The 12,307-nt window shown below is 45.7% G+C and overlaps 1 protein-coding gene across 5 annotated transcripts in view; it reads left to right on the top strand.

The window, feature by feature from the left end:
* Positions 1–12,307, top strand: part of RBBP5 (RB binding protein 5, histone lysine methyltransferase complex subunit) — a 104,466-nt gene that overhangs the window by 28,586 nt on the left and 63,573 nt on the right. For all 5 annotated transcript variants that reach the window (XM_069633136.1, XM_069633138.1, XM_069633135.1 and 2 more), the window contains exons 6-9: positions 5,459–5,568; positions 7,316–7,435; positions 8,684–8,837; positions 8,931–9,002. In XM_069633136.1, coding sequence (XP_069489237.1) covers positions 5,459–5,568; positions 7,316–7,435; positions 8,684–8,837; positions 8,931–9,002 — 456 coding nt within the window. The remainder of the gene's footprint in view (positions 1–5,458; positions 5,569–7,315; positions 7,436–8,683; positions 8,838–8,930; positions 9,003–12,307) is intronic.

The following is a 12,307-nucleotide window of genomic DNA, read 5'->3' as shown; positions in this document are numbered from 1 at the left end:
ACTGCCTTTTTTACTGCAAGTTAACCTTGATTTCCTAGAAAGGAGTGAGGAGGCACCTTTTGGTTTCAGACATAGTAAAGTTTCACACTAAGAGCTTGTTGGGGAGTTTTACAAAAGTCTGTGATGGGGCTTTAGGAGACTCACTCTTAGGCGTATAGAAGTTACAACTCTTAGATTTAGCTTGAAATACCCAAAAGGTTTGGTAGCTATGGTCGAGCTGCCAGGCTTGGTCTAGAAGAGAGAAGGGCTGTAGGTAAGTACAAAGACCTCAGAGCACACTCGCAGGCTACGAAAACACTTACACGCTGTAGTCATATAAAAATATGATTGTAAAAATATGATTGTAATATATACTAAGGCAACACTTAACACAATATTAGGCTTTAGGTAAATAAGACACATACACATATATACAGACCTTGGGTGGAACACAGATAAGTCTTAGATTAGCTTAAGGGTAGTAAATTATATCCACCAACACATAATGCAATAGCAGATCAACACTGCTAACAACGTGTAAGCCGCTTCTGCTTAGGTAGTCCAACCCGATCTGGAAATGAGTCTGGGGAACCAGGGCCTGTGGGCGGGGGAACCAAGGAAGGCAGATGCTGAAACACTTGTGTATAGGTGCGTTCTAAATGCCATATCATATCATTGTTCAGAAGATTCTTCTACGTTGCAGTTAAGTACAGTTGTTGGTAAAAGGACTTAGGGAGGTTGGTTGACACCATCCCCCCGCACTCCCAAAGGATTGCCACCCTAAGGACTGATGACATATGGCCTGGGAGAACACGATTGGGTCCTCCACCCAGCCTGTCTCTGAAAGCTCAGGAGCAACATGAATCAACACAGCAAGCACCCAGGTAGGTACATGGGAGCAAAACAAGTAATTTTGTGAAGAAGCGATGTTACCCGCCAATCCTCGAGGTGAAGCGACCACAAGCTCCAGTTCGGATTTCTTGTCTTTGGCAGCTGAAGAACAACTTTTGGTAGGAACAGATGGTCCCTTTCTTGCGGGCGGGCGCCCAGCAGACGATCGTCGCAATACTCGCTTGTTGAGACTCAACACCGGCTTCGGGTCAGCGACGGTTATCACATGGCATACTTCCCTCCGTTTCTCGGTCTCCAACACAGCTGAGGGGACGCCTAGGAGCAGGAAAGAGTCACGTTAGGCCCACACGGATGCCCACAAGGTTTCAGCCTAAACTGCTCTTTTGGGGATTATGCACAGCAAGTTGGCCCAGATCTCATGGTATTGGGAGATTGCAGCCCAGGACGGTTGCAGATGTTTGTGGGATGTCTCAAAATGCACTTGGACTCGGGATTCGTTAGCCCCCCCCCCCCCCCCCCCCAGTTCAAGGGAAGAAGGTGTCCGGTCTGGATCTTCCCTGACTATCAAAACAGTAGGTTGAAGCAGCAGCGGTTACTCAGCCGGAGCTGGCAGTCACTGGAGGTGGCTGCAGACGTTCTTCTTCGGATTCTTCTTTCCAGTGGTCGACTGAGGTTCAGCTCCAGAACCCTTGCCTTTCATGTAGGAAACTGGCTGGATCCACCCATCGCCAGGCATTCATTCGGACAAAGGGTGGTGGCTTGTCCAAAAGGACAGCCAACCCCCCAGTTCAAACTTGTTCCAGGCAGACACTGCAGGGAGTTTTGGTGTCCTCCCCGCTTCCTGGCCTCTCAGGCACTCTGAGAGCCAAGGCGGACTTTCGCAAGGAAGTCCACCAATGACAAAACCCCGAGCAGGACAAGTCATTGTGAGTTGGTGAGAAAGAAGGTACAGCCACCATTTTATGTCCATAGTGACCCCTGTGCCCTTTCCTTGCAGGCTGTTGTCACATCTGCGGTAAAGTACTCCAAACGTCAGTAGAAAATATCCACTGCCACGGTTAGGCAGAATTATATGCAGTACCCTTTGGGAACACCACACACAATTAAGACTACAAGTCACAGTACAATTTCACCTTCGGTACAAGCCTGTACTACACATTTAAAGTGGTAGCAGTGGCTGAGCAGCCAGACTTACCTCAAGAGTAAGTGAGCAGTATCAAATAGTTACACAAAGGACAGCAATTACTATGATTCAGGCAAACACTCAAGGTTTTCAAGTAAAAGAATATCCATTTCACTCTTCAGTTGTTTAACAGTATACTATTATAAGCAGTCTAAAAATCACATGCACCACACCACTTCCCTTAAATTACAGACAAGTTAAGCTCACAAAATGAAGTGGGAGCAAAATGGCACTACAGCAATTTAAAAGGGAGGGAAAGACAAAGTTAATAGAAATTAAATCACACCAACAGGTAAGTACTTGAGGCAATTGAGCAATAGGAACTACAGAGATAGAATCAGGTATAAAAGGCTTGGGGCCAAAGTCAATCGGTCAAAAAGGTCTTTTGCTCAAGATCACACAGTTCAGGGTAGTTCACGGTTAAGTTCGTGGCACGGTTTCCGGAGGAGGTTGGTTGATGCAAAAGTTAGTTCAAAGAGAAGAGAAGGACAAGCCCTCGGATTGGAGAAAGATTTCAAACACTTTCACCACGGTTGAACGAAACAGACAACCGGATTTGCACATTACCTTAAAACGGAGAGGGAGCTGTAGCTGAGGCGGACGTTGCTGGTAGTTCCTGCAGGCTCACTGTTCCTTGAGCTAGTGTCGGACTGACATGAAGTAGGAAGACTGGAGTGTCCTGCACTTCCGATGGAAGAAACCAGCAGCAGAGCAAAGCAACAAATAAAAGGTGCCTTCCTTAAAACCCAAGGAGGGTCCGACCTTCCGGGCTATCCGGCCCACTGTAGCTCTGTACAGCGAGGAGGGAGTCCTGGCTTTCAGTTTGGGCGAACTCGTTGGTCCCACCAGCTCAAGGGAAGAGGTTTCCTGGAGCATCCTCTGTCTTCAGATTCTGAAGATTCGGACCTGCAGCAGGGCTTCACCGGGCCGTTCAGTCGTTGTAGGGGTCCTCTTCTGCCAGTTCCTCGTTGGTTCTTTCGGTCCAGTGGCGACTCTGCCTTTCCAGTCCCAGAGACCTGCTTTTTATGCAGTTTTCCCCCATTCATACAGCCTGGCTGTCGATCACACAGCAGGGTGCCTGTCCTGGCGAGGACAGTCCCCTCAGCCAATCAAACAGGAGTGCGACTTGGGTTACCAAGGGAACCCATGGTAGGGGTCCGAAGATCCCTCCCTCACATCCTGCCTACCTAGACTTTCAGGTGCCTTAAGGAGGGCTTCTGTGCAGAAGCCCGTGAAAAGACAGCGAACAAAGGAGTCATCCCCGGTTTGGTGCGCAGAGTAAAACACGAGAAAGACTAACAAAAAGAAATGGCAAATAAACCCAGCCGGAGCAAAAATAAAATGTATTTGGTCAAGCGGGTTTATGTTCAAAGCTAATATAATAGCCTAAAACATTACCACGTTTATATAAGGTAATCGCGGTAGAAAAGTTAGGGTAGATACCACTGCCACCAGCCAAGTCTTAATGTAAAGGGACCGAAACAATGCTCCAAGAGGCACAGACAAAAAGGATAAGAGTTGAGCCTTTCCAACAATCCATGTAAGATTGGGTGTACTGGGTCTGTGGTGTGAAGTCACTAAAGTAAAGTTAATGGCAACTTTACCTTCCAGAAAATGGAGTCGGTGGGAAGTCTCAAAGACAACACTGTCACTGATCTGAAGGTGCTGTGTAACACACATGAAATATGAGGCCATGGAGTAGGTGAGGCTCCAGTGCTCAAGGTCACACATAAAGTGAAAACGCACAGCAAAACGCATGTCAGAATGGGAAAAAGGCTCACACTCTTACCAGGTGAAAAAAATAAATCCTAGAAATCCAGCAAAGCTGCTGAGGGACTCAGTAGGTAAGGGGAAATGAGCCATTCTGGGGAATTCTCCCTAACGGCCACCAGCCACTCAGATGAACTTGTCATTGTAACTAGAAAGTTACAGGAGAAGTGGAAACAGGGATACCTTGTGTCTCCTCAGCACACCTCATAAAGTGGGGTGTGCTGATCTCCCAATATAAGTCGGTTAGGAAAAAAGTTCCCCACCTCTACCGCCGCCCTTGGAACATAAACTCCAAAGAGACATGACAAAAAGGGCTAGCGGTTCCCAAAGTTAGAGTAGCGGAATGAGTGAGCGTGGAAAAGGTTTCCCCACTGACTCGGGAGAATTGGTCAAAATCCAAGAGTCGGGCAAAAATGGCTGGGTGACTCACAGGTGGAGAGAATTTCACACAAAAATGAAATCTACTCTAATGGAGCTCTCGCCCCTGCCACGTCTGTTCAGCCCTTGCATACTTTCTGAACTGCGTAGTGGCAGCATTGGCACTCCACAAAAACACATTAAAAAGTATAAACCTGCTTACTTAGGCTTCCTATATTTAACAGTACCTTCCAATATGCTTTATATTTCTTAGTTCTGTTATTGTACTTAATTGTGTAACCACTGTGTATATTTTCTCCCTTTCCATACCATTTCACCTGTCTCTCAGAACTAGTTCAACCTGTAGCTCCTCGTGGTTTTGGAGCCCTGTATTTAATCCTGCGATGGGACACCTAGGTTGGAAATAAGTAATTGTCCTATCTTCTCTAACTACTTGCCTTAAGACTTCCAATCTGAAGTGTCAATAGTAGGATGAAGTCAAACTTCCATTGTGCCCATTCAGGAGGGAGGTGAGCAAATGTGGTGTTTTAGACACTCTTTCAAACAATTATAGCCCATTCCAGTACTATGGAAATTGAATAAATACACATTTGTTTTCCAAACCTAACCGAGTAACGCTTCCTCTGTTCCCTTGACGTTCTCTAAATTTCTTCTGAATTTATTATATTTCTTCTTATGATTGCAGACTTCTTTGACATGCTCCAAGTGTTATCCATAACTTGTTACCGCTAATAGAATTCCAGAAAATGAACGTGTGCTTGAAAGTTATAGAGCGGAGGAGCCTACTCTTTGCAGTAGGGGCAGTTCTGATACCTCACAGCATTTACATCTTGCATTAAGATACACAGCTGGGAAATTAAGTGTGTGGACCTGGGATCAGAAGCAAAATTCTGCCTCGTTGTATCTCCAGCGGTCTCCGTTTTCCTCATAGTAGCTCATGCAGTCTAGACTTCTTTTTTTTTCTTCTTTTCTTGTTCTGTCCTCTAACATGTAGCCCTGCATATGCAATGGGGGACTCGGGAGTAAAACTGCTATCACCCAAATGAAAACACGACTGTATAATGTACTTGATCCTGGTGTGGGAATATTGCGGACCACAGGATCTGCTGCTTGTATATGGAGCGAGAGCCATACTAGAGGTGCAAGCTGGGAGGAGAGCGGTCTGTTTTTCTTCACAACTATTTATAAAGCAGAGGCCACTACTGGTGGCCATGTGTCCTTCTGCATTCTTTGTAGTCTAAGTGGCTATGGCTTACCAAGTTCCTAACGTGTTTCCTCCCTTTTTCACTTCCTCAGATCCTGGTCCTTAAGACGGACACTGCTGATCTGGTGGCATCCTTCCGAGTGACGACCGGCACCAGCAACACCACAGCCATTAAATCCATCGAGTTTGCGCGCAAAGGAAGGCGAGTGTCTTTGTTGCCATGTTTTGTGGAGCAGGCCTTATTACAGGGGAGGTGGGAGTTTAAGATGCAACCTTTTTATATCGCGCAGCCAATTCCAGTTTGAGCGTTAAGTAACAGTTTAATAATTACCATCATCATTATTACCCAGATGTGTGGAACTCGGTTTACGACCTCGGAAGGATGAAGACTGTGTTGGCCTAGAGAGGAGTATCAGATCCTTGTCTGAGCAGCAGCTCCTCCTCATCTGACATGCACACAATGTGTAGAGCAAGCCATCCCAACCATGTAGACACCTAGTAATCTCCACGTGCTAGTGTCATGAACACTTTTGTGTTTCAACAAGATGGGTTAATTTATTTGGTCTGACTAGATGGAGCATTGGTTCTCTGCCAGAGCACTTAAAGTAAGATGGACTTGGTGTGGATCAGCTGCTCTGTGATTCAGAATGAGGGCATCCTACTAAACCCTTTGTTAAAGGACATCCATTTTGTAGAAGTGTGTGGAACTGTTATAAAGTTGGAAAGAGAGTCGAATAGTACTTGTAAGGTCTTGTTTTGTTTGCATGATGTCTGGTGCGTTGATGTGTTTTCCATTTTTGACTGCAGAACTTTGTGTGTGTTGCAGTCATTATTCTTACTGCTACAATGATTTATTGCTGACAAGGTTTTTGTTCAAGAATGCAGCCTTGATGGATTGGGCGCGTCACACAAATCTTTATGATGCTGCAAATCCATCATGATAGTAATTATAGCAAGCATTGGCAAAGCCAATATGTATGCCTTTATGTATGAGTTGGGAGGCTAGCACAAGGGCAAAGTGTTGGTCTTGGAAGCAAGACAACGCAGAGCAATACCGTTTCGAATGGTGGTCCCACACTTGGAGACTGGAGTCCATTATTAAGCGCATTATGAAAGATGTATTGATTTAATTATGGCTTATTAAATGCAGCAGTTTAACCTTTTTGTAAAAGCCCCAAAGCGCAAAACTCCTCTACATTATCAAGCCTGCATGTTGGCTTTGCCATTATGAAATTAGGCAATTCGCCACATTATTTTTAACAAAAATAAGCAAGTCTATGTTTCACATTACAAGTCAAACTAAATGTATGCCTCTATTTGCCCATACCCGTTTGCTTGGGCTTATTTAGCAATACATGGTTCTTTGAATTTTCATCTCTCTTCTCCTCCCATTACCTCCCTTCCCACCCTGTTCCCCTCCGTTTGTGACATTCTCAACAAAGATGGATGCTATTCTGAACGTTTTGCATCATAAAATGCCAGTAGAGCAAGAATTGGAAGAAATTGTGGCGCTATAAAGAGGGGCCACGCTAAGGTGTGGGAACAGAGAACTTGAACTCCATTTGTTACTATTGTTTTCTGGGAGTGGTTGTGCATTCATGGAAAGGAGCTCAATGATCTGCCAGATTGATGTTAACTATAAGAAGGCATCTGTCCACCCCTGCCACCCCCCCCAGGCAGTAGGGACTCGATGGGGTGGGTGAGAGCGTGGTGCGAGGGCAAGCCCTACTTCACTTGCCTTGCTTGAGTACTGTAATCTCTTCTCTAATTGCCCTCTGCCACTTGAAACGAAGTGAAGGAGACCGTAGCAAGCTTTTATTTACCCCTTACTCTACCCTTTTTCTGCTCCTATTTGCCCCTATAAAATGTTCTCCACCCCTAATTCTTTGTTTTCCTGCTCCTGTTTACCCTCATTTGTTCTTTGACACTCACTTTTTTTGCTCTTTCAGTTGCTTTTTGATCAACACAGCCGACCGAATAATTCGTGTGTATGATGGGCGGGAAATATTGACGTGCGGCCGCGATGGAGAACCGGAGCCCATGCAAAAGTTACAGGATTTGGTGAATCGGTGAGTTGCAGCCAATTTGTGGTGGTCTTTGGAAGCTAGTTCGTTTTGACCAGATCTTTTGCTGAACTACTGTCACGCTAGTAGTTTACAGTTGAAAGGTTGCCTCCGAACGCTCGTACCAAAATATCAATAATTAGTGTTATAGCGCTTTTCCCAAAGTGCTGTACATAAAACGTTTTATATGCAATTATTACTAACCAAAGTTGGTACTCGTGTTCATCTTGAAAATTGTGGAAGGCTGAGTTAACCTTGCTGGGTTTCGATCCTGTGATCAGCAGATCCACACGTATCCCAGCAGGTAGTGCTCCACACACTAAGCTACCTTACTGACCTGGTGCTGGACGTCCAGCATCAAACAGTGAGCAAGAACAGCCACTCTAGTGCAAACATGAAGCCCATATGCTGCCTTCTGCAAATCTTATATTCTGTGCAAGATGCAGACTGTACATTTTTTATCCATTTGCAAATGACTGTTATGCTTTAAGTGACTTGAGCGGTTTCTGAATGCAGCTTTTATACAATGTCTCATAGTTTTGTGGCCCTAGTTGGAAATAAGAGTGGTCATTTGTGTCAAGCCAAACTGGATCTTCCAGTCTGCAGCCAGGAGCTAAATTTCTACCAGCAATTTTTATCCCTGGTGTAAGAGGTTGATGATGTGGCATTGTGTTGAAAATCGGGTGAGCATTGATGTGTTCCTCACTGAGAGTGGACAAGGGGCTGTGGTGTTCAAGAAAGTCATGTGATGGAAAAGGCATTGGATTGGTGAATGCTTATTTGGCTGTCTCTTGATTCTCAAAATGATCCACCTTTGTGACAATTGTGGATGCTGTTGAGAAGCATGGGAAGGAGCAACTGGCAGGGAGCCTGGTAGTGGCCACCTTGTACTGTGGGCACGGCAATTTGGACTTGCTCTGGCTGCTGTTGTGCTGGCTAATCTGTCCTGCAAGACCTACCATTCTTCTTGTTCCACTGGCCTGCCTCTTCTTCTCCCAGAGCCCGCTTCCCTACCACCACCTTCCTGGCATCTACCTCCCTAGCCCATCCCCATGCCCATGAGAGACCGGTCTCTCTTACCCAAGGCCCTGCCTCTAAATTACCCCCTGCACCCCATCTGTCGTGGACCTGCCCCTCTGTGGCCTGAGGAACTGCCTCACTGTCTCTGGCGACGTACCCTCCTTGTATCTGTCTCTCTTGTAATGTAACCCCATCGCTCACTATAGGATTCTTTACTTACCACCATTTCTCAAGGACGCCCTGGAAGAAATGTTGCTTTTCTGGTGATGGGGAGTACATTGTGGCGGGCTCCGCGCGGCAGCACGCCCTCTACATCTGGGAGAAGAGCATTGGAAACCTAGTGAAAATCCTGCATGGGACCCGTGGTGAGCTGCTTCTGGATGTGGCAGTGAGTAGGACATTCTTCAAGCCTTTGCCCTTAGTATTGGACTTTGGTATCACCTGAACTGCTTAATCATTCTGCTTTACTTCATTACCCTAGTGGCATCCTGTCCGACCAATCATTGCTTCGATTTCAAGTGGCGTGGTGTCCATCTGGGCTCAAAATCAAGTGGTAAGTGATTACCCTCTGTACCCTGCCCTACGCCGATTATTTGCCACTTCAGCATGCTGCTTGTGTAAGAGCCATTTAATAGACTCTCCCGGCGTTTTTCTGAAAACTCTCTGCCATTGTGAGATTGCACCTCAAGGGTGTAGATGCAACCCATCAATGAACGTTTCCATATTTGAAGTAAGTTGGTGTACTCCGTTTTCTTGGGTCATACATTGTGCCACTGGCTACGATGGGACTAAAGGTCATTCTTAATTGCTCCGCATTACTTAAGTGTTAGATCACTCTCCAGCTTATCACACTTGGGTCGCTTGCAGCACCAGGGCGTGGAGGCTTCCGAGTCAGGTTGGCTTACATACTGGTTGAGTATCTACCTGTGCACACAGTCAGCCGCACACTGATGTGAAGTAACCACAGGCTGTCTTTTAATGGGCGCCGAACACAATAGCCAATGGCATCAGGTCCTCTGATGTAGCTTGGCTCTTTCTGAAATGGTTAAGGGCCCATCATTTGTGTCAGCCAAGGCAACCTGTTGCACCATCCTGCCTAACATGTAAAGATCCTCTCTGCAGTTGGCGACAATCGCAAGTAAATCTTGTGATTCTGGAGAATGGTTTGTGGTCAAAATGATTTCAGATTAATAATTGTGGCGACTTTTGTACACAGTATTTCCCATGTATTAGCTATGGAAGCCATGAGGGTTAGCTATTTTCTAGCTAGGTGAATTTCCTAGGAGTGGATTTTAGAAGTTGTTGGAGATATTTATAATTTTTAGTCTTCATCCCCTCTCCTATTAAGACCCCCAGCACTTTTTGCTGGACTCCTGGCCCATTTTCTTTAATCCTGAATGAGTGGAGCCTTTTTCCAATCATTCGTTCTTATGGGCTCTGTCTTTTGGAACTTTACTGTCCTATGGAGTCTACTTTCCTCCATATCTCTTTAAGGCATCTGTATTTTACTAATGCAGCACACAGCTCCTTATGGGTAGTGTTGCTGTTATAGTTTGTGTCTCTCCAAAAACATAATGATAATGTGTTATTTATATAGCGCCTTAATCCAAAGTGCTTAACAGAGCACATTTTTACATACAACATCACCCAACCGATATTGGTACTCATTTATCGACGTCGGAAGGATGAAACGCTGAGTTGTCCTTGCCAGGATTCGAACCTGCGACCTGCAGATCATGCTGAGATCGCAGAAGTGAGCGCTCAACCCGTTGAGCTATCTTGCAGATTGGCACACACCACCTTATGTGGAGTGGTAAAGGGATGCGTAGTATTCCCCCTTCTCTCTGCTCCTTTGGCTTTTTAGTCACATAGACACACCTTCTAGTCTGGCTGGTGGCAGTGGCATGTTCTACCAACTAGTTTGTAATGTTCCACTGCATGCTATGTTCATAGCCCCGGTTGTACCAACTAGTGTGTAATGTTCCACTGCATGCTATGTTCATAGCCCCGGTTGTGCACAATAGGGCCACCTAACTACTAACTTGGTGGCGCCTTTTTTGTTATTGCCATTTCTAGTGTGGTTGTTCTTTGTTAGCCTGTCTTCTACCATTCTAGGGGGTGGCGGGGGGGCGGAGAAGGGGTGTGTGTGTGTGTGTATATATATATATATATATATATATATCTGGCGCCTTCGTTGGGAACCCTTTGGTGTGTCTGGTCAGGCAGGAAGTGGCGGGGGAGTTTTTCACTCCCCTGCTCTTGTCTGGCCGAGTGCCTGATTGGAACCAGCTCCCACTGGGGGTCTGGCTGGCCTGATTGGACAGCCACCTGCCCCTTTCAGTAAAGAGATTGCAGAGGAGCATGTGTTGAAACAGAATAAAAGGTGAGGTTCCTGAGATGAAAGGCAAGTCGACCACTGGAAACTGAAGGAACCGACGACCAGAGACGCATGCAGACCCTTTGCAACACTGCAAAGCGACCACCGCTGTCCTGATCCTGTTTTCTGTGCGATAGAGGAACTCCAAAGAGGATGACTCCTTCCCTTTGACTGGTGGGACCAGTCCCAAGACTAACTTTAATCGGAGCCATCTCCTGAGGTCCTGTGACATTCCAGAGCTGTGAAACCTCAATACCAGGAGACCTCCTACCCAATTGTAGGGCATTGTTGTGGAAAGGCTGAATCCATCCAAGTGTTTGCTGTGCTCCATGTGAACCTCCAGAGACGCAATCCGATCTGTCCAAGTTCCCTCACCAGATTGCAGGAATTCAGAAACCGAAGATGATTTACCGGGCGATCGTCTTCTTTGTTGGTGCTGCAGAAAAGGCGCCAACACCAGAGAAGTTGCTGGAATCCATGCAAGAGGTCCTCCCTCAAGACGTCTGCTGGGAGATCCCGTCCATTGTCCTGCCGTTCGTCACCAGACCAAGGAATCTGGATGTTGGGTCCAGTGCTGCAACATAGAGGAGAATCCAGCCACAAACATTTCTCCAGACCTAACGTACTGTGGGGAACAAAGTAGTGCTTACTGTAATCTTAAAAGTCGCTACAGATCATTGGGAGTGCACATAGAGGTGTCCAGGGCAACCCCCTCTTACATCCAACCCAAGCTGCTGCGTGTGTCCCTTTAGCGAGTCCTTTAACAAGGTCTCCAATGTTGGTTGCATCTTAGTCAAGACTTTGAGACCTCTCCGAACTGCCTTTAGCTAGGGTTGCATTTTGGACTTAGAGTGTTGTGCTGCAAATAAACTGCCTCTACAACCTTAAGCCCTGCTAGTGTTAGACTAACCAACTGTCATCATCTTGTGTTTTTTATTAACTAAATACAATTACCGTATTACTTTTTGTGTGCGTTTCTACCGACAATACGGTAGAGCTGTCATTGGTGTCAAATGCTGTAGCGATGGTAACCACAAGCAACTACAAACTTAGCATTGGCCTTTGAAAAGTATTCTTAAGTGTTTTGGTCCAATGTGCCAAGTATTTAAGTGATTCCTGTGTGTGTGTGTGTGTGTGTGTGTGTGTTGTGTGTGTATATATATAATCTAGACTTTAATATATATTTATTGAATTTTTCTTTGAATTGCAATACTAACTTGGTTCAGCGTGCTTACCTACAGCTCATATCTTCCTCTTATGATAAGCCTGCTGTTAAGTATGATTTTTAATCTTGGTGCTAAATCTTCCTGACCTGCAAGAACCCCAGAACTTTTTGCTGGACTGGTAGATTATTTTTCCCTATACTGCAGTGAGTGGGAACCTTTTTCCACACTCTCAGATCCTTTTGCTCTTTTTATGGGTGTCCTTTTTAAGACTCTGCATAGTGTCCATTTTAGTTCTATCCTCTTTGACAACTTTTG

This window comes from Ambystoma mexicanum, chromosome 13 (genome assembly GCF_040938575.1).
Source record: "Ambystoma mexicanum isolate Mex_15411 chromosome 13, UKY_AmexF1_1, whole genome shotgun sequence".
Classification (NCBI taxonomy): Eukaryota; Metazoa; Chordata; class Amphibia; order Caudata; family Ambystomatidae; genus Ambystoma; species Ambystoma mexicanum.
The sequence above is the reverse complement of the archived record's forward strand: the minus strand, read 5'-3'. Positions and strand labels throughout refer to the sequence as shown.